The following is a 21422-nucleotide window of genomic DNA, read 5'->3' on the forward strand; positions in this document are numbered from 1 at the left end:
TAGACCAGGTAACAGAAAGGGCCTCATTGCAGAGGGCCACCTGCCTGGCCACGCCCATTGCCTCTGGGTCAATAAATGCCAGCCCCGCCATGCACTGGGCCTCCCACATCTGCCTGCATTTTACAGCCTTAACCTTGAACTGATTCCTCGATCCTCCCAGGCTCCCAGTTCTCATGGCTTCTTATCCTGAGATGATTGTCCTCTACACCTCATGCTGGCACTTCCTTGGGCTCTGCTGAGAGCCTCAGCCTCGGAAGAGGGGCCAGTGAGCAAAGGAGCTGATGTTTAAGGAGAAAGCCAGCCCTGTCTGACATGGTCCCTCCTCTCCCTGGTCACTCAAACCTTGCTGCTCAGATGCTCAATGTTTAGTCATTGTTAACATATCAAAGAATGGGACATAGAGTTAACCTCTAGTCCTGGCCAGTGGTTCTCAGCGTGGAGTCCCACTGAAGTCGCCTGGGAGTTTGCAACGTGCAGCCAGGTTTGAGAGAACCACTTGTGTCCGGACGAGCAGAGGCTTCACGGAGGCGATACTGAAGCTGCATGAAAGCCTACACGATGCATGTGCTCAGCTCTCAGGGAGGGAGCCGGATACACGCCCGGGTCCGCCTGTCTTCCCGCTGTGCTGTGCTGCCGTTCTGGAAAGAGCTGGTTTCCTTGCACAAATGCAGCCCTCACTACCAGATTCGCCAGTGAAAATAACAGATCGGCAGGATCTTGACAGCTGTCTGGTGAGTGGCTAAGGCTTGGCAGCAGGTATGGCAAGGGCTGATGACCCTCTCACTAGTCCCCAGTGCTTCCTGGCAGGAAACCTGGAGGACCAGGGCATGCTTTGGGCGCAACCGAGACCTCGGGCCCCGCAGCGAGGTGGGGTAAAGGCTGAGCACAGCTCTGCTGTTAACGGGCAGCATAGATCTCGTGCTGCTCACCTGCCTGAATCGCCGTGATGCCCAGTTTTCTACACGGCAGTGGGCGGAGTTGTGGTAGAGGAAGGACAGGAAGTACACCCACCGCCCCACCGCTTGCCGTGGGGACTGGAGCCCAGTACCTGCACAGAACGGGGACTCGGAGCAGGTTGGCCGCTACGGTTTTTACGCGTGTTCATCATTGCTCCTCCCCATTTTAAACTCAGAGAGAAGAATGGAGTTCGTCTCATTCTCCACTGTGCTTGGCAAAAAGAATATCAAGGAACATTAGAAGAGAAGGAAATAGAGAGGGAAATGGAAGGGAGGTGAGGAAATGAAGAAAAGCAGTGTGGGGCGAGGGGCAGCCCACTGGAGAGGCAGTTCGGGGTCACCCGGGGTGCTGAGCTTTGTGTAGGACAAAAAGGAACGACCACAGATGTCACTAGGTGACAATTTGAACTGTAAAATCCTGCACAAAATATTCCACGCTTTCCGAGGACAGGCTGTTTTTTTGTTTGTTTGTTTGTTTGTTTGTTTTTTAATGATGGTGTGGGAAATTACCCACATATTTAAATAAGTGCCTCGAAGGGCGTTGAGGGCGCTTGGGGTGAACAGCGCACGGAAGGGGCGGCAGGTGGGACCCTGGGAGCCTCACGCCCTCCGTCACTGGCCGCGCCACTCCCCAGGTCTCCAGTGTCTCTTCTGTGAGCTCTCTGAGTCTTGACACGTCCCTGTCTGTCATCTCCCAGTCTTGATTTCCTCGTCTGATGAGTGGGCACAATAATGCACCCACCACGTAGGGTGGCCGTAGGACTGAGCGAGTTGGGAAATGCTGTAGATCATCAGTTTAGAGCTCTCAGAGCCCCGTTTGGCACTTGGTGCCATCTTTACTGTTATTACGGTCGTCGTCGTCATCATCCTTTACGGCCTGTCACTCCACCGCATAGCTCCTGATGTGGAAGGATATCATTTCAACGTATCAACCAACGCTCCCTAAAAACCCCACACGGCCCTCCCTTCCAGCCTATCGTTTAGACCTGAGCCACTTGTTGCCTCAGGAAAGGCGATGTTTTGGAAGAAACAGGAACAAGGCTCCAAAGTCTCAAGCACCTCGGGATCAAGGGCAGAAGGAATCCCCTGGGTCACAGCACAGCCTTTTGTCCCAGCCCCAGAAGAGACAGAGTCTCCCCAAACTGGGGACCAGGGGAGTCAGAGCAGAAGCTCAGACTGAGATGATGCCGTGGTCCCAGGAATGAATGGCCCCATGGGAAAGTGACAGTAACAGAGGTCCCCACTCAGACTCCTGAAGGAGAGACAGACAAACTGTTAAATTGTTTGAGTTGTTATTTGGGATCTATTATTCATACCCATTCTGTCTGTACCCTAACCACAGAGTCACCCCGACATCGTCATCATTACCATCATCCCCACATTACAGACGTGAGAGACTCATAACTTTCAAAGTTTAGCGGCGTGCTCGCAAAAGTTAACGACTGGAGCGCAATGGAAAGAACCCGTCTGCATGTCTGTGGACTCCTGTGGGGTGACTGCGCCCAGCACGGCTGATTCGAAGCTACCGATTTGCAGTTGGCTCGTGGCCTGGCTGTGGCTCGAACTCGGGTCTCTCAGTCCCTGGAGTTGGAGCGTGTTTCCACTGTGTCCTGCAGATTGCTGGTTGGCGTGGGATCTCCACCAGACCCGCCCAGGGTGTTCCTGTGTTGTGGGGGGCCTGTGGAAAGGGGGGCCGGGGACCGTCCAGCTCTGGCTCCCAGAACTGCCAGCAGAGGCGCAAACAACCGTGTGGAGTGCGCCCACACCGTCACACAATTCCTGCCCCCGTGACCCACGACATCTAGAATCTGGCTGAGGCTGGGTGCTGCTCTGTCTGAGAGAGAAATGGATGTAGGCAAGTGATGGAAGAAGGGGGCTCCTCGGAGTTGAGGGTTTGAGGACGGACCGGAACCAGTGCATTGTCGGAAACGCCCCCAGTATCTATGTACCTAATGCCAGGGCCAACTGTGGCCACCACAGCCTCAGGCCCTGGCGGGGTTCCACCAGGTGGCATCTCTGTTGCGATAGGAGCTCCAGGGAGAGGTCTCCCCCAGGGGGACCCTGTGTGTGGCCCTCACAGCCAGATCCTCTCTCACTGGCTCTCACGGGCTCCCGCTGGCTCTGTCTGTCCAATCTCCAGCCACTTCCTGGTGTGAGATGACAGTCCTCAAGCTGTGCTTCTCGAATTATGTGATAAAGGACAGGTTTTCCCCCCTTAATTTTCAATCTACCTTGGACCAATTTTTAAATAAAATACAATAAAAATGAGTTTAAATTTAATAATGTAAATAAAAATGAGTTTAAATAAAAATGAAATTAAAAAAGAACTACATGAAATTCCTTGGGTGTACCAGTGATTGTAACTTGCCGTGCAGGTTTCTAAATACTTATCTGTCCTATCTCTGTGAGTGTTTGCAAATGGGCGCTCGTCCAGGGACCACACTGGGAACAGCAGGGGTCCGTAGCACCCTCCTTTATCCACCAGCCTCTGCTGGCCAAGCCCTCCTCCTGGAGCTTCTGCTCTGCCCTCCAGATCACCTGAGGAGCTTATTAAAATGCAATTTCTGATTCAGCAGGTCTTGGGTGGGGCCTGAGAGTCTGCGTTTCTAATAGGTTGCCAGGCGAAGCCCAAGTTGTTGGGCCCACCCATCACATTTGAAGAGCCAGGCACTGGACCCCGGCTTTGGGCGTGTGTGGGGCTCCGCTAAGCCTAGGCCCAGTCGGCCTCCATGGGACTGTAGGCCATGCGGCAGGCCCACGTCTCCAGTGTCTTCCCCACAGTCCTGGCCACAAATGGACATCACCAAGGAACCAGCAGTAGTGACAGCCGGCGGGAGGGTGCCCGGGGGCCCCGCCCAGCCAAGGCCCTCACGCCTCTCCTTTCCCCTCAGCAGGCTGATTTGTCGGAGAAAGCGCGGGCATCCCAGGCGTGGCTGCCCTTCCGCATGTCCTTTGGTGGGTTTCCACCTCCAGGACCAGGCTGTGCTTTTTGCTTTTCCTTTCACGGGTTTTGGTCAGCGATCTAATCCATCTGATCATGGGAGCCGGTGAGGGCCCTGGGTCTCCACCCGCCTTCTCCAATTTCTGGACACCATGCTCCTCTCAAGACAATACGGCAATGTCAAAGGACCCCAATAAAGAGTGATGAAGTGCGGGGTGGCGCTGAGAAGCAATATTAGAGCAGTGAGCGTAGAAACAGATGATAAGAGGGAGCTGTGGCCGAAGGGTCTCCAAGGTTAAATATCTAGGAAACAGTTGCAGAGGACGAAGATCACAGCGGTGTTTCAATGATCCATTTGCAATAGAATAAAAGATTGAATGAAAAGGAATGTTGACACATAAATGACCACAGGTAGGAAATTAAGATTCTATAACATCTCGTCTTAAGTGCCATTCCAAGATAGAGGGAAATAAATGGGTTTTTAAAAAGGTTCTTCTTCTTCCTTTTTTTTTTCCTTGTCCCATTTATGAGTAATAGCATCATCACATAAAACATTTGGGAAATACAGAGGAGATAAAGCTACCCACAGCGTCAGCGCCCGCCCCTAATCTGTGAGCCGCTGACAGTTTTGTCTCCTTTTCTACGATATTGTTTTTTTTTTTTTAATCTAGATATTATCTTCTTGAGATTATTTTCAGAACTGCATGGGTGGGGAATTATCACTTAGAACACAATCACTAACTCCAGCGGAGTCCCAACTCAAAGCCCCAAGGGGACCCCAGGACAATGTGAAAATCTCCAGATTCGGTTTATCTCAAAAGCTCCTTCCTCAGCCTGGCCTCGGCTACAAGGAGCAAAGTCACAGAGGTGGGTATACCTGAGCTCGGAGCTGTTCAGAGCTGTTCAGCGGGGCTGGGGAAACAGTGGGAAAGGAAGGCCAAGCAAGCCAGACCGCTGGCAGCTCCCAGGGGGCAAAGGTCACCTTGGCCTGACAGTCTGGCCAGTGACAGGGCCTGAAGGCTCCTTCAGGGAGGACTTCCTCTATGCTCCAACCCCTGTATTCTAGAATAAAGAGGGGGAGTTGGCATGCGGCCCTGGCCCAAAGAGCTTGCAAGAGTACAGGGGTGGGGGGTGGGGGGAGCTGGACCTGTGCTGGGTGCTGCGGAGGAGCCCTGCTGGGCTGTGAGGTGATGGCCAGGGGTCTGGTCCCGTTTGGAATCCACACTTGAGGTACGACCTGAAGCCTCATCATCACAGCAAGGGATGGGGGGCATTCCAGGCAGAGAGGGTGGCAGCCAGAGGCCAGAGGCAGGAGAATGACCTGAGCGGGTCCAGAGGGCTGCTGTGTGCAGGGGGGACTGGGGGCCACGGTGAGGCTGGGCAGTGGCAGTGCCTCGCAAGTCATGGTGAGGAGTCGGGCCTTTGTCCTAGAGCTGTGGGAAGTCACTGCAGTGTTGTAAGCAGAAAGATGAGGGGACAGGTAATATTAGCACAGTGAAGCTATAGCTTTCTGGTTCTGGGGGAGGACAGGCGAGGGGGAAATTTGGGATGTGGGATTACATCGTACCTCCACCCAGGAGGCGTGGGCTGGTGCCGCCTCGGGAGTGGGGCCGGAGAGGCGCACTAACTGCAGGGAGGGGCACTGGATTTGTGATGAATGGGACATGGCGGAGGGGGCGGGGGCGAGGACTTGCAGATGTCCGGCTGCCACAGGCAGGGTTTGGGGACACCACCACGAGCGGGTCCTGGCCACGTCGATTTTTGGCGCCTTTGAGAATCCGAAGTGGAGACACCAGGGAGACAGCCGGGTGCGGAGTCGGGCGTCTGAAAGGGACTAAGCGTGCGGGCGCCCTGGTGCAGGTGGCCCCCGAGGCTAGTGTCAGATGAGGGGAGAAGAGGCCCAGACCTGCCTTGCGGGCATGGCCCTGTAACAGGAGGGAGAAGGGGAGGAGCAGGCGGGAGGGGTGAAGGAAGCCTGAGCGGAGGAGCTGGGGGTGGGGGAGCCCAGAGAGGAGGGAGTGTGCGAGCACCCAGGCTGCCCGAGCTCCTTCAGGACAGCGCGGGGGGGGGGGGGGGGGGGCACGGCAGCCCCAGCCCGCCCCAGCCCGCAGAGGGTCGGCTGGGAGTGGCAGGCGAGAGGCGAGGAAGTGGAAAGGGGCCTTTCTCCAGTTTCCCTACCACAGACAAGAGAGAGCAGAGCTGTAAGGGGTGGGGTCCCTGCACCCCTCCCTGCACCAGCCTCTGCCAGGTGAGGGCTGGCACCTGGGAGGGGGGATAGGGGCAGGTTCCTACCCTACCTTCTCATCCTGGCATATTCACTCCGCTGCTGCCATCAGCCCCCACTGCAAACGCTGTGGGAGGAGGAGAGCTGCAAGAGACCCAGGCCCCCTCCCACCCCTCTCCTACTCACGGACCACACCACGCTGCTCAGATAGCTCAGAATGTGCTCGCTTGCCGCCCCTCCTGGCCTGGGCGCACCCTGTTGCCTGGGCCGGAGAACGCCTTCTAACGCCCACTGCCCATCTAGCCTGCGAGCACTGCGCGTGTCTTTAAAAACTGAGCTCACGGGTCTCGTATATGAAGGATTTTCTATTCTCTGTCTCCCCCGGAGTCACCTCAGCCCTCCTCCTGGAGCCCCGTCCGGCAGACCCACCCCATCACAGGGCAGGGTAGATGATGGATGAGACCAGAGGGCCCTGAGTGGGGGGCAGGCGCTCCCCTCTCCAGCCTAGAGTGGCCATGCGGGAACTGGGGCCGTGTGCTCAGACCCTCAGGCGTCGCAGGCAAGATCCTCTGAGGGCCTCCGGTTTTCAGCAGCACTGTCTCCCCTTCTCGGGCAGGGAGTGCGTCTTGCTTGCCCCAACAGAGGTTGTCAGTGGTGGTGGTGGTGGGGGTGAGGGTGGGATGGGGTGGGGGGCTTGGGAGAGGGAGTCCCTGGCTTTTTTTCCAAAAACTTCATTGCGTCATCTCATGCAATCCTCATAGCAAAGCTGCAAGAAAGGCTCCGGCCCATTTTCCAGCCAGAAAAACAGGCTGAGAGAGGTGAAGTGACTCACCTGGACACTCACAACTCATAAACCAGCGTTCATTTCAACCCTGGTCTCCTTCCTCGTGTCCCCCGCAAGGATTACACGAGCGCATACAAGCGAGCCCCCCCCCTCCCCCACAGAAGGCACTGGACAGCCTTGTGCTGTAACGAACATCGGTATTGTGGACAGCTAATAATATAACTTATTGAGGCCCAATGTTTCCAGGCGCTGGGGACTGAGTGGGAACTCAGAGAGAAGGGTGAGCTCTCTCAGTGCGCACACAGGAGGAGCAGACGGCAAGAAATGAAAGGGATTAACAAGTCAAGTCAGGGAGGCAGTGCTGCTGAGCAAGGCACCGTGACCCAGGGTCACCTGAGCGGGGAGCAGGAGCTGCCCTGCCAGGCCCTTTGCTCCCCTCCCCCTAGTCCCTGCAGCTTTCCCGAGGGAGGCGGGTGTTTGTTCATCGCAGCCGAATTCCCCCTGGAGTCCAAAGCAACAGGTCTCACTTTCTTCCACACGTGGTTAAACCAGCTCTGCGCTTCGAGCCCTCCAGACAGCCCCATCCGCAAGTACTCACCTTTCATCGGGCATCTTCGACCCTCCCCTGAGAGGCCCCATTAAGATGCCCTCCCTGGGGATGACACACGAGATGACACTGGGAGGGTGTGATTCCAGAAGTTTCTCCTAACAGGCTAAGCTGCTCAGTCAGGGGGCACAGCTCCTCCACCCCAAACCCAACATGTGTGCATACTGGCCCCTCAGGGCATGCGTGCGCTTGCTCCCGCTCTCGCGCTCTCTCTCTCTCTCTCTCTCTCTCTCTCTCTCTCTCTCTCTCTCTTGCTCTCGCTCTCTCCTTTCTTCCACACACCACCACTTTTTAAAGCCCCTGAAAACCTTTCAGAATCTGCTCAACTGCTCCTTAGACCCGCCATGGCTCACTCCTGTAGAGATAAATTCAACAGGACCGGGGTGGGGTGGGGTGGGCCTGGGTGGTGATTCAGGCCCTTCCTGCTCCATTAGCCCCCACAGGGCACCGTCTCGTCCTGGATCAGAAGGGCAGAGGAGAAGGCTAGATGAAGCGAGATCCACAAACGCCTCTCCAGCAGATAAGAATGGCAGGAGGGGCTGGGAGACCCTGCACACTCTCCCGGGACACGCTCCCTCTCATACCCGCTTCTGCACTCACGGCCTTGGCCCCACCTGCCCTCACACTGTGAGCCTCAGCAGACTCCCCTCGGATCAGTCCTGAGAGGCCACACATCACAGGTACTGACTGTAACCTGGTCCTAACCCCAGCTCTGGCACTTATCCGCTGCGTGACCTTGACAAGTCACTTTACCTCTCTATGCCTTGATTTTACCTCCATAAAATGAGGATATAATAATACCTGCTACCTCACAGAGGTGTTGTAGAATGAACTTCCAAAGCATTTAGAGGAGTGCCTGGCACAGGGCAGGCACCGTGCGTGGGCTGCGGTTATTCATATGATGATTAGAATCCTAATATCTAAAACACCATCTCCATCTCCATCCTGAACTAACCGTTCCCTAGCTTTTTACTCTGCATCGGTAGCAGAAAGGACAGGAACTCACACACGCAAAATGCCCTCCACGTGCCTGGCACTGTGCCCAGCACATCACCCGGTTTATCAAATGTGAGCATTCCCAGGATTCTGCTCGGAGCTCTCCCACTGCGGGTCGGGGGAAACCAGCCCAGAGGGGCTCAGTGCCTTGCCCCAAGTCACATAGCAGCGAAGCGACAGAACTAGATCACTCACTGAGGCAGGGCCGAGGGCAGGGTGCTCCAAAACCCTGCTCTTTCTACAGCACCCGCTGTCCCCCGAGGAGCAGGAAACGTGGGCAGGTGGGGCCACGGATCTCCTCCCTGTGTCCCTGGCTGCAGTGTGGGGGATGCTGGCCGCTGCAGGATTTCAGCCCTGCTGCTGGGCCACCTGCAAATCTGTGCAGAGATCGGTTCATGTGCTCTGAGTTGTTTGTAGGGAAGGCACCAAAAAGAAAAAAAAAAAAAAAGAAAGAAAGAAAGAAAAAATTAGAACAGCCCAGCTAAGCTGAAATGCTCTCCTCAGAGAGGAAAGAAAATAAAATTTGATGAACCTCTGCATAATGTTCAAGTTACGAACGCGTAAAGTGATATTCGGCACATACGCTGGGAAGCATCCATCTTCCTCTGCATTAGTGCGGCCTGAGCTGTTAGGGACCATTTGAAATGGGCCACCAGCAAACAGCAGCTTCTCGGCGTGAAGTGGCCCTGTTTCTGCCTCAGCAAAACAAGGTTGCCCACAGATGCCCCAAGCTCTCCCACAGCCGAAGTGACAACTGATGCAGTGTTAACCGGGGTGGATTTAGACATCGGGCTGTTTACACGGATGCTATAAACATTTCCTGAGCACCTGCCATGGGTCCCGTGCCATGCCAGTCACTGCCACCTTCCTAGTGAACGTGCTCTGGCCACAGCTGCAGGCGGGGAAGCCCCATGTGCCTGACCTCCCTGGGCATCGTTAACTGGCCTGGGCCTGGACGCCTCCCCTGGGACTTTCGCGTGAGGGTAGTAGGATACCAACTCTGCTCAATGATCGTGGGACTTGAGTTGAAAGGACATGAGGCAGCCAGGGCTGAAGTCTCCAAAGAGAAGAATTCAGTCTCTCTCTCTCTCTCTCTCTCTCTCTCTCTCTCTCTCTCACTCACACATACAAACTTAATGAGCATCTACTTAGTGCCTGGCACAGTTCCAGGTGCTCACAGTAACGTGAGGAACCAGAGAGCAAAGCCTTTCCACCATGGAGCTCAAGGTCTACAAACTATCAAACAGATAAACCGAATAATGTTCGATTGTATAGGTGCTATGAAAAACAGCCATGAGATAAAGAGTGACTAGGGCAGGATGTATGGGGGTGTGTAACCTTAGACCATGTGATTAAGGAAGACCTCACTGAGCAGAGACCTGAGGGAGACAGCTAGGTGAGCATTCCGGGCCGGTGCACAGCAGGTGCAAAGGCCCCAAGGTGGGGATGAGCTTGCAGTGTTCAAGGGACAGAAAGCAGGCCCACGGGGCAGAGGAGAGCTGATGGTATCTGTAACAGTCAGAGACGGGCCCCTGTGTGGCCCTCACCACGTGATGCCTTGCCTTGGAACCCTTTCCCGTCCCCCACGGAGAGTCTAGCTCCTCACTGCTGCCTAGCTTCACAGTCTCCTTCCCCTCTTCCTCAGACTCAGTCCTGAGAACTTTTCACTTCCCTGATGCTAAAAGGCATTATAGCATGTCCAATAAGCAACCCCAGAAGCAGACTCTGTAATGGAATTTGGGTAAGGTAGTTTATTTAAGAGGCGGTCCGAGGAAATATGCTAACCATCTACCGTCTCTCCTTCCACTCATCCATCATCCATCTATCCATGCATCCCTCTGTCCATCATCCATCCATGTATCATTCATCCACCCATGCACGCATCCATTCATCCATTGACCCACCCATACACACACACATGCGCGCGCGCACACACACACACACACACACACGCCTTTTATTCTCACCTCCTCTATTCCCAGCTTGACTCTGAGGACTCAGGTGATCAGATGTGACCCCTGACCCTGAGAAGCCCTCCTCTTTTAACAGCTCTCACCAATGTCACTGTTGAGTCCCCTTTTTCACTCGGTGCTGTGATTCAGCCCTCATATGCCTCTGTCTTGGCTCTAGGACTCACGGGGCCAAGTGGCAAACGCTTGAACTTGATTCCCTTCCTGGTTTCTCAGGCTCAGATTACCTAAGCCCAAGGCAACCTCATGCCCATAAAACATTTAAATGTCCCAGAAATTCCAACATAGTGGGGTCCAAACTCTGCTTCACCCAGCCTGCCCCTTCCACCCCATAAGCCCCCAGAACCCTTCTGCCAGACCGCTCACTCCAGTTTTGGACTAAAGCCCTATGACTACTGAGGCCGGACCCTGGGTTTCAGATTCCCAGTGGTGGCCAGAGGTGACCCCGTGTGCACTGACCTCTCCCGGAAGTACTTGATGGCCTCAGGGTCTATGAAGGTCGGCTCCTCCCGGTAGCCCTGCTCAAAGACCTTGCGTTTATGCCGGAATTCAATCACCGTCTTGGTGTAGGAGTTGAGCGTGGTGACAGAGGCTGCCATGCAGCAGGTAAAGGAGCCCCACGCCAGGCTGCCAAGAGACGAGGAGAGAGGTGCCAGTGAGGCTGGGCAGGGGACAGGAAACCCCACCCGCCAGATATCCATTCTCCCTGCAGGGCCGCCTTGTCTGGGCCAGACCTGAGCGGGTGCTGGGTGCTGGGTGCCCTAGAAAAGAAAAAGACTTGGTCCCCGCCCCACTCGCAGGTCTGCTGTGGGAGACAGCATTTTCTGTACATTGTGATGCAAATGTGACAGAGCTCTTTAGAGGGAGAGAAAAGGAGAGCGAGTCTTCCATCCAAGGGGGCTGACAACAGGGAAGGTTACTGGAATACAACTATACCTGCACTGGGTCTTGGGGATGAGCATGGCTTTGCTAGGGGAAAAGCATTCCAGGAAGAGGGAAGAGTGTGTGCGAAGGCATGGAGGCATGAGGCGTGGGGAGCATCCCGCGTACTGCAGGAGGTTTGGGATGCTGGAGTGAGGGAGCGTGAGGAGATTAGTTGGAGTTGATAACAGAGAAGTAGATGGGAGCCAGACACCCTAAAAGCTGGTTTTCCAAGAGATTTGAATTACTTCTGTTCACGTGTGACCTTGGGGGAGATGCTTAGCCTCTCTGACTCGTAGTCCTCATATCCCTTTTAAAGGACGTAATAACAGCACCACCTCACAGGATTGTTACAAGAATTAAAGATGACGGGTTAAAAGCATGTTAGAACAGAGCCTGGCACACAGTAGGCATTCAGGAAAGGTCGCCGTCATTACGATCCCCGCCATCATCGCCATTCCTGCTGGTTTCCAAGCTCGCCCTCTGAGAAGTGAAGTTATTAAGCTCTCCGCCCCACATTTTCTCCATGCTCAGCTGGGGACGCTTGGCTGTGCTCACCTGATGTGTACGCTGAGTGAGCCAGAGCTGGAGACCTTGCCAGCCAGCACTCAAGGCCATATCTGTACAGACGGGAAGGGTGCTGTGGGGCTAGGAGCCTCGGCTGGCCAGGCTGCTGGTCTTCTCTGACCCAGTGCCCATTCTAGAAATGGCCTCCCACCCGACTCCTCTGACCGGACTGTGCAGTCATATCCATAACCAGCAGCAGGGTACACATCTTGCTCTCATTACACCTGGTCTGGTTTCCGAGTCCTGTTCCCCAGGCTCTGCCTTGAGGACTGGTTTCCTCCAAACCAGGGCCTCAGGTTTGCTGTCGCCAACGCCGCACCGTCTCCCAGCCTCCGGCCTCTTTCCGCCAGCCACGAATCGGGTCCCTCCACATCACTGCCCCTGCATTCCTCGGTCAGTGCAGCCCACCTCCCGTGCCCACTGCTCTTCTCTTCGTCAGCCTCAGAGCACCCAGAAGGAAAGCATGGGGAAATGTGCGGATTCAGCCTTCCTCTCAGGGACCTGCAATCGCCATCTATCCCTTATTGCCAGATCCATTAGATCTTCCAGAAGTTCTGAGTATCTATAATAGACAGCTGTGGAGTGTCGGCCTGGCCCCTCTAAGAATTGCCCTGTCCACCAAAGGGTCCAGAAAGCGACCCCACCCCACACTCATTGATGACTGGATGAGGACTAAACATTTGAGCAAAGCTGATTTAATCAGATACTATCTCCTCTGAGTGATGATGTTCAAGATTTTAGGTCAAGCTGGGATGTCTGTTTGAACTAGAGTGACGGAAATCAGAAGCTGAGGGTGGAGAATGAAGAAGCAGGCTTTTTCTGGGATCTTACGAGTATACACATGTTGGTTTTGCCTAACCAACAACCACTCTGGCAAGGGACCACTCCTACCCTCCTCTAGGGTCATGTGGTTTGTGTGGGACCAGCCTCACCCCTAGTGTTTAGGGACGAGAACTTGACCTAGGCCTGGCCAAAGAGAGTGTCACTTCCCCCTGGCCACAGTAATTGGTTCAGGATGGGCACATGACACCCAAGTCAGGCTAATGAGACTTTTGTCGGAGCTATTAAGAAACTGAGCTCACCTTCTGGCTGGGGTGGGATTTGAGCCAGGTACTGCTGGGGACTGTCTTGTCACCACACAACCTGAGAATGAAGTTGACCCAAGAGAAAGGAAAGCCACAGAAAGGAACTGGTTTTCTGAGCTGAAGCCACTATCCCTGGACTTTGCAATTATGGGAGCCCAAATTCCTTTTTTGGATTTTTCTTCCCTTAAGCCAGTTTGAATTGGGTTTCAGTCATGGGCAACCAAAGTTCTTATACAATTACATTCTACAAGTTTCCTTCTTTTCCCTAAGTTTGTTTTAAAGTGAACTTCTGGTCTTTACAGCCAGGGATCTTATCTATGACCGGGTCCGATCCCAACTCTGATGCCCCAACCAGAGGATAAGCATCGCTCTCTACCACACACCCCTGTTTAATTTCATCACATCCCTCATCACGCTCTGTCAGTCTCTTGTAATTTTTCTCCTGTTATTTATTATTCTTTGTTTTTAAATTAAAAATTTTGTTTTGAGGTAATTATAGATTCACATGCAATTGTAAAAAAAAAAAATACTGAGGGATCATGGACCCTTTACCCAGTTTCCCCCGACGGTAACATCTTGCAGGTATACTACAACCAGGATATTGACATTGGTACAGTCAGGACACAGAACATTTTCATCCATCACCACAATGACCTCTCCTGTTGCCATTTTATACCCACATCCACTTCCCTCCCAACCTCTGGCAACCACTAACCAGTACTTCATTTCTATAATTTTGTTATTTCAAGAATGTTATATAAATGGAATCGCACGGCACATCGGTTTGGGCATTTCTCTGAGAAAAAATAAAATACCTGGAGAGCCAACCAAGTTGTGTGCATCAACAGTGTTGGGTAGAGTTGCCACCAGCAATGTATGAGTTTCTTCACATCCTCACCAGCATTTGGTGTTGTCATTATTTTTTAATTTTAGCTCTTCTGAGAGACTTGTGATGATATCTCATTGTGGCTTTCATCAGCATGTCCCTAATGGCTAACGATGTTAACATCTTTTCATTTACTTGTTTGTCATCTATGTATCCTCTTGCAAAGTGTCTGTCATGTTTTTTGACCACTGTCTAATTGAATTGTTTTGCTGTTGTTCTTTACTGTTAAGTTTGAATGTTTTTACATATCCTAGATACTAGTCCTTTGTCAAATATGTACTTCACAAATATTTTCTTCCAGTCTATCTCTTATCTTTTCGACCTCTTTAATGAGATCTTTCACAGAGCAAAAGTGGTTAATTTTGATTAAATCCGATTTATCATTTTTTTTGATAGTTTTGATCCTTTTGATGTCAAGTTTAAGAACTCCTTGTGTAGGTCTAGATTTTCTCTTACTTTTATAAAGAATTGTAATGTTTACATTTTATATTTAGGTCCATGACCTATTCTGAGTTAATTTTTATATAAGGTATGGAGTTTAAGTTAAGATTTTTTTTGCAGGGGGGAGCTATGAATATCTAATAGCTCCAGCACCATTTGTTAAAAAGGATGTTTCAGCCACCTCTGAATGGATTTGTACCTTTGTCAAAAATCAGTTGGGCGTATTGGTACTGGTCTATTTCTGGGTTCTTTATTCTATTCCATTGATCTGTATGTCTATTCCTCCCCCTACACCACACAGTCTGATTATTGTAGCTACACGAGTTCTACAATTGGGTAGACTGATTTCTCCAGCTTTATTCTTTTTCAAAAGTCTTTAGCTATTCTAGTTCTTTTGCCTTTCCTAGTAAGTTTTGGAACAATCTTGTCCGTACCTACAAAAAAAATTTCACTGAAATTTTAATAAGAACTGCATTAAATCTGCATACCAACCTGAGGAAAACTGATATCTTACCACAAACATGGTATAGTCCTCCATTTATTTAGATCTTTAATTTTTTTCATTGGTGTTTTATGGTTTTCAGCCTGCAAGTCCTGTAGATGTTTTGTTAGATTTATAATGAAGTATCTTACTTTTTTCAGTGTAAATGGTATTGTATTTTTAGTTTTGCCCAATTGTTAATTGCTAACTTATAGAAGTATCATTGATTTTTGTATTTTTATCTTGTATTCTGAGACAGTACTGAATTTATTAGGTGTAGGAACTTTTCTTGTAGATTTCTTGGATTTTTCTGGATAGACAACCATGTGATCTGCAAATAGGTATAGTTTATTTCTTCCTTTCCTATCTGTATGTAATTTTGGTTTACTTTTCATGCCTTATTGCACTACCAAGAACTTCTTAGGGAGAAAGCATTCAATCTTTCACCATTAAGTATAATGTTAGCTGTAGGTATTTAGGTAAATGGTCTTTATCAAGTTGAGGAAGTTCCCCTTTTTCCTAGTTTCCTGAGAGTCTTTATTTAATGAGAATGAATATTGAATTTCATCAAATATTCTTTTCATTGATTGATATGATCACATAATTTTCCCTTTATGTCCCTTTAGCCTCCCTAACTAATAATATGATTGCCTTAAATATTTCCTCTGCATTCATTTAAAACTAATTCAGACCACGTTACAATTTGTGCTTCAATCATCAGGTTCGATCTAGGAAACTCAAGAGAAAAAGTGAAATTTCCTTTCTTCCTTCCTAATGTTCCGAGAGTCCTTAAAGAAAAATTTTTTTTTCCTGTTTGGAGAACTTCCTTTAGCCATTCTTTTAGGGTGAGTCTGCTGGCAACACATTTCCTTAGTTCTCCTTTGTCTGATGTCTTGATTTCCCCTTCCTCTTACTGGAGGATAGTTTTGTTAGAAACGGAATTCTGAATTGACAGTTCTTTTCGTTCAGCACTTGACTCGTGCTGTGCCGCTTCCTCCACCCTCCATTGCTTCCGATGCACAATCCACTGCCATTTAAACTGGTTTCCCCTATAGTTAAGACATTGTTTCTCCCCTGCTGCTTTTGATTTTTTTTTCTATGAATTTAGTTTTTAAAAGTTTGACTCTGATGTCTCATTGTATGGATTTCTTTGAGTTAAACCTGTTTGGAGATTCAGTTGGTTTCTTTATAGCTTTATGTCTTTTACAAAATTTGAGAGGTTTTCATCCATTATTTCTTTTAGGGCTTTTTTACCCCCACTCTCTTTCTCCTTTCCTTCTGGAACTCCCATGTTAGTTCTTTTGTTATAATCTCAGAGGTCCTTGAGGTCCTCGTTCATTTCTTTAAAAGTCTATTTTCTCTCTGTTGTTCTGATTGTGTAATTTCTATTGTCCTATCTTCAAGTTCACTGATTACTTCCTCTGACTCCTCTGTTCTGCCTCTGAGACCACCCACCAAGTTCTTTTTAATTTTAGTTATTGTATTTTTCAGTTTTAAAATTTCTACTTGTTTTTTCTTTGTATCTTCTAGTTATCTCCCAAGACTTTCTATTTTTTCATTTGTTCCAAGGCTATTTGTATTTGCTTGTTGAAGGATTTATGATGATTCCTTTAGAATCTATCAGATAATTCTCATATCACTGTCATCTCAGTATTGGGATCTATTGATTGTCTTTTTTCATTCAAGTTAAGATCATCCTGGTTCTCTGTACAGCGAGTGATTTTTCAGTTGCATCCTTGACATTTTGGGTATCTTTTGAGGCTCCTGCTTTAGCTGGCTTCCTGTGACACCATTCCAACAAGGGGTAGGGGTGCACCGCCTTGTTACTGGGAAGCAGGAGTCCAGGTTTTCCCCTAGGCCACCACTGGCATTCAAGGTGGAAAGATCTTTGGTTACCCTTGGGCAGGGGTGGGAGTTCTAGCCCCCTTAGGCCTCTGCAGATACTACCCTGGCTGGAAGGGGCAGAAGTGCCTCATTGCTGCTCCCCAAGTTGCCTCCAGTGACACCACAGGGAGGGAGGGCGCCTCACCACCCCTGGAAAGTGGTGAAAACCCAACTCTCCACCACTCCTCTGACACTCAGCAGGAAGGGGAAGGGGCTCTTTGTTACTGCCTGCTCAGGCTGGGGGTTCAGGCTCCCCATGTGATCTTCGCTGACACTCAGGGGTGGCTGGGACTTGTTACTGTCCAGCAGGGGGAGAGCCCCAGCTCCCTACTCTGACACCACTCCAGCCGGTGGCAGGTGAAGCTGGGTGCCTCATTACAGGATGGTGCGGTAGAATGTAAGCTTAGCATGGGTGGGGGTCAAACCACAGTTGTTTTATTTGTTTCCCTGTGGTGTATGACTGTATAGGGCAGTTACTGCTAAAAGTTTTCTGTCTTGGTAGATTGGCCCTTTCCTGGTCTTTTGGCTAGACAAAGCAACAGGCTTTTGGGGTTTGTTTTGTCTGCGCTTTTTAGTATTTCTGAATTATTGACTTCTTCATCTTCAAATCTGGGATGTGAGAAAAAAGTACTCACCAATGTGTTATCTCTTGGTCCCTAGCCAGCCTACTGTCTTCTCTCCACCTTTCAGATCTTCTTTTGTTTGTTTTTTTATGTTTAATGTCTGGGAATTTTAGTCTTTTAGCAGGAAGACGTGAAGAAGTCTGTCTGCGCTATCTTCTGAGAAGTGGTGTCCTTATTACTTGTTTTTCAATTGTTCTCTCACACATACCAGAATATCGGCTTCGTGAAAACTGGAGCGTGGTTTGTTCACTGCTATATCCTTAGCACCTAGAACAATGCCTGGCACATAGTAGGTGCTCAATAAATATTTGTAGAATGAATAAATACAGATAAAATAAAAACAGATTGAATAAAGCAAATACGAAAACATCGCTCTGGCTTTAGTGTGCGTGAGGGGTTCGGGGCTGCATCCATGAGTCTGCATCCTCCCTGCTCCCCGTACTCCCAGCTCCCCCTCCCCCACGCAGGGCACAGTTTGAAAACTTCAGGGCCAGAAGTGCTTGCAGCTTGCACTTCTGAGCTGGTGCGGTGAGGTACGTGGGTGGTTGGCCTGGTTTTTGAGCCAAGAGCAGAGTGGACACTGTGGAGAAGAAAGGGAAGGGTGATGGGGGTGGGAAAGTGGCTGTCAATCACTCTATCCTCTGGGAGTTGCAGGGTGGGGCAGGGGGACACTGGGGGAGCAGCTTCAGACACACATGGATGCCACGTTGACGTCTACCCCAGGCCAGGCTCAGTGGAGAGACTAACTGATTACCAAGAGCGGCAGCCCTGGCTTACCTGCAGGCCAGCCGGGCACAGAGTCATTATGCGGGGTGGGACACCAGTGTCCAGGCTGCCCTACATGCCCAAAGGCTGATGGCACGAGGAGCTGATGATGGCCCAGCTCGTCCACCCGTGGCCAGCTGGGCTCCGTTGGTCAGCCATACATCTCTTTCCCCGCCATGGTCTTAGAGAAAAGGAGGCCAGAGCCACCTGCCTCAGGGGAGATGAGAAAGAGCCAGCCTTTCCTGCTGACCACACAACTGCTCAGTGGTGACACCAGCAAACATACCCTCTCAGTGGCTCTTTGGAACCAAGGCTCTTTTAAGGTCACAGCAAAAAACGCTCCTTCTACCTCCCCACCCCCACCGAGGGATCAATCTGCTGAAAGGCCAGCTCAGCCCTGCAGAAAGAACAGGGCAGCCCGGGGTCCCCAGAGCGGGGAAGAGACTAGCCTGTTGTTTCCAAAAGGTCATGGAGACTGGAAAGTGGGGGAGAAGAAGGGAGGAGGGTAGCAGCGAAATCACTGCACTCCACACAGATGGGACCCCAAAAGCAAACAGAGAGGCGCCACACTCCTTAGACCTGGCCCGACTTGCTACTTGTTGTTGCGTGACCTGGGCCAAATTGCTTCGCTTCTCTGAGCTTTTAGGTCTTATAAGCTACAACTTCATGACGTCTACTCCCCTCAACCTGCAGAGTGAATGCCCGGAAATGGGGTTTCATTGTGCATGTTGCGGTTAGAGGGGCCCCTTGTCCATCCATCTCCATTTCAATCAAATGAAAAACAGAAGTACAAAGCGATTAGCTTCCACTTTCCTGCCATCACCACGATAACTGACACATTGACTCCAAATAGAGGTTACAGACTCAAATTCCTGCCGGGTCAGGTGGATGACTAAGGGAGGAAAGTGTGGGTAAGTAAAAGGCAATAGAGAGTGGTGGGGACTGGGGTGAACTGGAGAGCGTATGGCCCATCTACTCCCCAGCTGTGGCTGCCTGCCGCCAGGTGGCAATGAGACTTGGGCACGAACATACCTTCTAATGGTCAGGAGAAGCCAGAGACCTGGATTTTTATGTAAAATGTTCACCTTTTTAACTGTTAGAAACAAACATGAACTTTTAAATAACACTATAGTAGGCCACGCAAAACATCTGCAGGTCGGGTTCAGCCCCGGGCTGCTTGCAATTTGCAGCTTCTGAGGCTCATTGTGTGATTTGGGTCTTTGTCCTTCCTAAGGCTGTGTCCTCGTCCCTCCAGAGGGTGTGGTAACCCCTCCATGGGGGTCATTGGCAGAAATGTACAGCTCAGGGCTTATAAAGTGTCTGCGCTGTGCCCGGCGCAGAGTAGGTGGCGCCAGCCTCAGTCTCATGCCCCCATATCCCCCGGAGGGCTTGCCTTGGCATTGTCACAGGAGGACCTGGAGAGAGCTTGGCACTGAGCTGAGAAAAGGATCAGGCAGGAAGGTTGGGGTCCCGGTCTCAGGGTGGGAATGGGGTCCCAACACTTAGGGTCGGGGAGTAAGGGGAGACTGCAGCCAGGGCTGGGTCCTAACAAAACACTCAAGTCCTGCAAAGAAACATGAGCCGCAAGTCCAGGGATGGGGGGCGGAGGCCGGGGGGCTGGGGGAACAGAGAGAAGGGGCTGCTTGTGTACACACTGGATGTCATCCTCTTGGACATTTGATTTGGGTCATGTGCCTCTCAACGAGCAAGAGTGGCATTACCAAAGGCCCAATGTCATTATCACCATTTATAATCACTGCCACTTATCGAGCACTTACTATGCACAAGCACTTTAAGAACCTGGTCCCACATCGTCCTTACAACAGCCCCACTATTAAAAACCCGCATCGCTATTATCCCTACTCCAGAAATGAGGAAGCTGAGGCTTGGGAAGCCTGGGCCGCTTGCATATTCTCTGTGCTGAGTGCTCACAGATGTTATTTCATGTTGTTCTCATGGCAGCTCGTCCCCAAAGACGGCCCCCATGAGCCACACCTCCTGGGGTTCGTGCTTCGTGCAGCCCCTTCTCCTCAAATCTGACCCCATCACTTGCTCTTGGGCAACAGAATGCAGCAGAAGTGAGACTGTGTGACTGCTGAGGCAAGGTCGTCGAGTAAACTTGTGATTTCTGCCTGGATCTCTGGGGACGCTTGCTCCCTGCAGAGACCCAGCTACAGTGCTGGAGGAGCTGCTCCTGCTGACAGCCCAGTGAGCCCCCAGCGCCCACCATATGGGCCGCCAGTGCCGTGAGGAGCCATCTGGGACACCCAGTCCAGCTATGCCCCGGCTGACATCCAACTGGGGCGTCATGGAAGACCCCAAGTTAGGACCACCCAGCTAAGTGCCATCAACCCACTGAAACATAAGAGATAATTGTAAATTTTTATTTTATGCCACTAAATTTTGGGGTCATGTGTCATACAGCAACAGAAAATGGAAGCACTACTCACAAGAGCTCTGTGTGGTGGAAACTCAGACTATCCCCATTTTATAGCTGAGGACACTGAGGCACAGAGAGAGCAAGTGACTTGGCCAAGGTCCACAGCGGGCAAGGGTCAGAGGCAGGATCTGCTACAGAGGCCGCCCCTCCCCCCCCTGCCCGCCACCCCCGCCACCCCCACCCCCCACCCCCCGCCCGCCCCAGCCCACACACACACACACAGAGTGGCTCAGCAGGGCGGGGGCCACCCCACTGGGGTAGGTCGGACCTCTAACCTTCACCTTCCTGAGCAGGCGTCCCTCCCGGAAGCTGGCGCCCCCACTTCGTGCGCCCCCGCAGTCTGTTCTGCCCCGTTGGGCCGGGAGACAGAGGCTGGCACTGTCTTGCCCTGGAGCTGGTCTCCTCTCCAGCGCCTGGGGCTCTGGGGCCAGAATTTTGACAAATGGCCTCACACATATTAAACAAGGGAGATGACATTGCACAACCCCGGCGAGGCCCCAGAGGAGAGGGATGAAAAATGGGACTGACCCTTTTTGCGGGCCTCAGTGACAAGGAGAAATGGATCAGCCCTAATAGGGGCTGCGCTTTGGGCCCCAGCCTTAAATAAGTCAAACGGGAATTCACTGCCCCTTGGGAGACCTGCCCGAGGGAGTGGAGGAGCAGGGCGGGAGACTCAGCTGCCAGAAAAAAAGTCCCCGTGGCCGACACCAGCAGGCTCGGTTCTAGGTGCCCAGTGCCAGGGTGGAGAGCCAGGGCCTTCGGAAAAGAGAGGACTGTGGAAGAAGGGGGTTCAGAATCCTGGGCAAGCGGCCTAAACTTTCAGAGCTTTAGTTTCCACGTATGCAACACAG

The 21422-nt window shown here is 51.4% G+C and overlaps 1 protein-coding gene across 4 annotated transcripts in view; it reads right to left on the reverse strand.

Moving 5' to 3' along the window:
- Window positions 1-21422, reverse strand: part of GSG1L (GSG1 like) — a 183751-nt gene that overhangs the window by 15963 nt on the left and 146366 nt on the right. For 2 of the 4 annotated variants that reach the window (XM_036225852.1, XM_036225851.1), the window contains exons 5-6: window positions 10938-11105; window positions 8704-8910 (exon numbers count right to left, since the gene is read on the reverse strand). In XM_036225852.1, coding sequence (XP_036081745.1) covers window positions 8704-8910; window positions 10938-11105 — 375 coding nt within the window. The remainder of the gene's footprint in view (window positions 1-8703; window positions 8911-10937; window positions 11106-21422) is intronic. The other 2 variants (XM_016136793.2, XM_036225853.1) reach the window with 1 other exon arrangement.

Source organism: Rousettus aegyptiacus, unplaced genomic scaffold (assembly GCF_014176215.1).
Source record: "Rousettus aegyptiacus isolate mRouAeg1 unplaced genomic scaffold, mRouAeg1.p scaffold_m13_p_8, whole genome shotgun sequence".
NCBI classification, from domain to species: Eukaryota; Metazoa; Chordata; class Mammalia; order Chiroptera; family Pteropodidae; genus Rousettus; species Rousettus aegyptiacus.